Source organism: Etheostoma spectabile, chromosome 18 (genome assembly GCF_008692095.1).
Source record: "Etheostoma spectabile isolate EspeVRDwgs_2016 chromosome 18, UIUC_Espe_1.0, whole genome shotgun sequence".
Classification (NCBI taxonomy): domain Eukaryota; kingdom Metazoa; phylum Chordata; class Actinopteri; order Perciformes; family Percidae; genus Etheostoma; species Etheostoma spectabile.
Window position 1 is genome coordinate 25,882,979 of NC_045750.1, and position 5,098 is coordinate 25,888,076.

Here is a 5,098-nt window from a genome sequence, read left to right on the forward strand (position 1 = left end):
TACATCGTATCGCATTTCTGACATGCCGCTCTGTTTATATTCCACCACGAGCACGCAGAAACAAACACAAATCAAATCAATGCTGTAATGAAACATTATCTAACACGTGTAATGAAGCGGCTGTAAAGGCTAACGATGCTCGGTTAGCATAATGACAACATGTTAGAAGCACAGCTGAAACCATTTGTCATAAACTAATTTACAAAAATGATAACTACGCGTACGGGTGCTGTCACTACTGTTTTAGTGATTTATAAGCAACCTGTTACATATGATATATCAAGTGGAAGCTAACTCTTTAGCTGTCTCCATAAAGCTCCAAGCTAAGCTGCTATAACTTGTGACGCTGTTATATAAAGAGCGGGATAACTAATGATAACATAAGCATTTTGGATTGGGAATGTTGATTTTAAAGTCATTTTAGAATTATTTCCCATCCTTCATCCCGTCACTCCCCCCCGTACTACGCTACGTTACTCGTTATGTAGCATTAGCTCCGTGATGTTGCACTAACGTTACTCTGTAGGTGACGTTAGCTCCAGGATCTTAAGACCTCACAGGGCCTTGTGTTTCTCACTCCCGCTCACTTATCAGATGTGAAATGACCAAAGCATTTCTTTTTAGGTCAAGGCTAGGGAGATAAGCTAACATTAGCCAACGATCCTGTTAAGCCAGATTCATTACATTTCAGGGTGAGACTCATATCTAGTGTGTCACTCAGGTAAACTAAGACCATTCTGATGTAGGATTTTAAAATGAAAGGCTTAAAAGTAAGCGTGTTGACATTTTATCAGGCTGTTAAAGCCATAATTTACTCTTTTTCAGGCTACTCTAAAAGGAATCCTTCTGTTAAGCCAGCTTCATTCCAAGTCGGGTTGAGACATTACATATCCAGTGTGTGTCGCAAGTGAAACTGGACTATTCTGATGTACGATTTTCCAATTAAAGCTATATTTAAAATCTTTTTCAGGCAGTGAAAGCCATATTTATGAGAAAAAAAAAAATTAAAAATCACATTTGAATAGTAATTTTAAGAGTATAAAATTTTTTTAATTTTCGAATTATATTCGACTTTCTCAATTCAACTAACCTGGATAAAAGATGGAATGACACTGCAGGTCCCTACACAACTTGTTTTAAAAATGTGAAAAAAAAGTATGTTTGCATTAAAATGGATGTACGGTAAATAGAGGAAAATTACCAAAAAAAAGCATTTGATTAAAGAGATGTACTGTATATGGTTCCACAGCATAAATGTGCAATGTTGTCTTGTTGGCAGGTGATCTTGTTCTACCAGATTTTTTTTATGACTAATTACAGATTCAGCTCCACCCTCATACTTCCTGGAAGGCACAGCCAACGAGGAGCACACTGGTTCAGAAAGCCGACAGTTATGAAAATTCTATTCTATTTTCTATTTTTATCATAATAGTGGGAAACTAAATAGCCACTCATCCATTGAGACACCCACTCTAAAGGGCCTCCAGAGGTCCCTTGACCCCACTACAGCATCTTTCATTATTCTATCTTACAATTGAAATTACACATATTAAATGGTACTTCACTTCCTTGTGCTAGCGTGCAAGGAAGTGCCTGAAGGATAACACTTCATTCATGCAAGATTCTTCCAAGTTTCCCTTTCAAACTGGTTTTTGCTCACTGTCTCTAGCACCAGCCAAAGAGAAAAGTCCTCCTCCAAATCCACAGGAGTTTCTTTGCTGCACACCGTTCAGGATGCTGATGTGCCGCCTGCTGAGCAGCTTCTCCTTGGCCCTGATAACACTGAGCAGCATCCCGGCTGGTCTGGATGGATGTAACGATCCTCAGCCCATTTGCGGGGCCCGGGCTCCTGGGGATGTTGTGATTGGGATAATGTTGCCATGCCATCGGAAAGTGGCTCTTCAACAACGGATTAGACCTGAAAGCTTCCAGTGCTCTGAGTGAGTATGAGAACACGTATACTGTACTAGCTACATTAGATGGTATTCATATATGTGTCAGGAAGAATAACTTTTAGTTTTAGGATGTGGATTGTAGTGTCAGTAGTTCTTGCAAGACAAAATATTATATCCCTTCGAATTTCTTTTTCCGGACCTTTTTCCCTCCAAGATTTGCCGTTCTTATTTATTAAGTCATATACATAAATAGTGTGTGTTTATAAATTAAAGAAATTAAAGAAACGCAAGGGGAAACATATGTGGATATGCATAACTCATTGATGTATATTTCTTAGAAGTTCTATCATTTATTTTGTATTTTGAAGGGGGGGGGGGGTTAATAAGCTCATAATAACTTCTATCTACATATTTTCAGTCATTGATGTTATCTCCTTTGGACTTGTTACCCCATTCAGTAACACCTACCATTACAATAACCACATTAGTTAAGTATCTACTTAATTCATCATTTATAAATATTTATAAGCTCGGATATATTGTTTTACATTGATTGTATTTTCATACTTGATGGATTTACAATTTCTAAATTAAGTATTCTATGAATTACAAACCAGTTATTTGGGAATTGCCAACGGTTCATAAGATCATTTAAAAAGTAAACTAAAGTACTATACTAAAACTTGGTACTCAAACAGAAAATACTTGGACATCTACAACATGAGACAGGTGGGCAGAGAGGAGGGTCGAGTTAGTGAGAGTTTAAAAATCGCAAAACATATATATATATATATATATATATATATATATATATATATATATATATGTATTAGTTGTGATCCACTGTTGGCTTCAGTGCATTTTTGTTCACCTAGGTTTACGCCTTACTAAAATGTATTTAATATGAGATTGTAGAGGTTTATTTATTTATATATAGCACACAGTAACAAATTCACCATCCATGTTCTCCTGAAGGAAAACCTGTTTTTTGTTTTATTTTAAATGAAATATTCACAGAGATACGTTATATGTATTACTTTGTTTGCATCCTACAATAAAATAGGCATATATGCCTTAGTGTGTATATTTTATTATACTGTTTTAAAAATAACAGACTTTTGGGAGTGTTGAGGTACTGCTAACTTTTTCAGTCTCATTATTAATTAACAACTCATAATTACCTAGGTTGATGATGATTGTCAGTATTAAGTGTTTCTGAAACATCTGTTAACTCACTTACTGACATACTTAATACTTAACAACATAGTCTATGTCTAAAGAATTATGTATGAATGCAGAAATAATCTAATAATCTAAATAGTTTGTTAATCCTTTACTTACATTTTCTAAATGATCTTAAATGAACTCCTAAATAACTTGATATAATACTTCAATATTGATTTAACACTTAAAAAAATGGTGACCTTAGTGGTCCCTAATACTGTATCTGAAGTCTCTTTATATAGACCTTAGTGGTCCCCTAATACTGTATCTGAAGTCTCTTTTATATAGACCTTAGTGGTCCCCTAATACTGTATCTGAAGTCTCTTTTATTAGACCTTAGTGGTCCCCTAATACTGTATCTGAAGTCTCTTTTATATAGACCTTAGTGGTCCCCTAATACTGTATCTGAAGTCTCTTTTATATAGACCTTAGGGTCCCCTAATACTGTATCTGAAGTCTCTTTTATATAGACCTTAGTGGTCCCTAATACTGTATCTGAAGTCTCTTTATATAGACCTTAGTGGTCCCTAATACTGTTCTGAAGTCTCTTTTATATGACCTTAGTGGTCCCTAATACTGTATCTGAAGTTCTTTTATATAGACCTTAGTGGTCCCCTAATACTGTATCTGAAGTCTCTTTTATATAGACCTTAGTGGTCCCTAATACTGTATCTGAGTCTCTTTATATAGACCTTGTGGCCCTAATACTGTATCTAAGTCTCTTTTATTACCTTAGTGGTCCCTAATACTGTATCTGAAGCTTCTTATATATAGACCTTAGTGGTCCCTAATACTGTATCTGAAGTCTCTTTTATATAGGCCTTAGTGGTCCCTAATACTGTATCTGAGATCTCTTTTATATAGACCTTAGTGGTCTTAAAAGGCATTTTGATTGCATAGACATTTGCGTACAATCTACCTGTAATTTTTTAGGGAAGACACCCTTCACTCTGAGTCCTCATGTAAGAGACACACTCTTTTGGATTTGTTATCTCTTGCATTGGAGCGTAGGCAGCTTATCACCAAATTACTGGCCTACTTGTATCCCTCCTTAGTGTGTGTGTGTGTATTCGTGTGTCAACACGTGTGTGTGTGTGTATATGTTTAAGACTTCCTCTATGCAGTGAAACACCTTTATCCAAAACGTCTTGATTTACATGTATACCAAAACTACAAACAGTTTGCCTTTCTTTCCACAGTTCCTCAAGCAAAGATCACTTATTGTTTTTCTCCACTTTCAGTTTTGATCTGGTGTCGTTCATGAGATCTTTGGCTACCATCCACGAGATTGATGAGATAAATGCAGCCGGCTTCCTCCCAGGAGTGCGTCTTGGATATCTGATGTGTGACACATGCTCTTTTGCAAGCAAGGCGTTGGGGGATGTGGCGTACATGCTGGAGGGCAACGGGACTTTAAATGTGAGGTGCAACTACACCGACTTCCGGCCTGAAGTCAAGATTATTTTAGGAGCTTTGAACTCTGATGAGTCCGTCGCTTTGGCTGGCCTGCTCAACGTGTACATGGTCCCTCTAGTAAGTCCCAAATACTGGCTGTGTCTGTCTAAGTGTAATTTACAAATATGAATCATGCTTTCAAATCATATTTAATTATAATTCATTATATTTATTTTTATAATACAAAGTATTATATTGAGGGGTGGCAGCAGCTCAGTCCATAGGGGGTTGGGGACCAGAAGGTTGTTGGTTCAAGTCCCCGTTCAGATCAAAGTACGGAGTGTGGACTGGTAGCTGGAGAGGTGCCAGTTCCCCTCTTGGGCACTGCCAGGGTGCTCTTGAGCCAGGCACCGTACCCCCAGGGCGCTGGTCTAGCACTGGCCGCCCCCCCCGCCCCACTCTGACATCTCTCCATTAGTGCATGCACAGGAGCATGTGTGTGTATTTCAGGCCTATGTGTAATAATTTATAGTGTTTATTGATCCCCAGTGGGGAAATTACAATTTACACTCTGTTTTTGTTAG

The 5,098-nt window shown here is 37.4% G+C and overlaps 1 protein-coding gene across 1 annotated transcript in view; it reads left to right on the forward strand.

Annotated features, from left to right (window-relative positions):
* Positions 1 to 1,663: 1,663 nt before the first annotated feature.
* olfcb1 (olfactory receptor C family, b1) overlaps positions 1,664 to 5,098 on the forward strand; it is a 9,752-nt gene continuing 6,317 nt past the window's right edge. The window contains exons 1-2 of the mRNA XM_032543355.1: positions 1,664 to 1,940; positions 4,361 to 4,652. Of these exons, the coding sequence (XP_032399246.1) occupies positions 1,735 to 1,940; positions 4,361 to 4,652 (498 nt within the window). The 5' untranslated portion in view covers positions 1,664 to 1,734. The remainder of the gene's footprint in view (positions 1,941 to 4,360; positions 4,653 to 5,098) is intronic.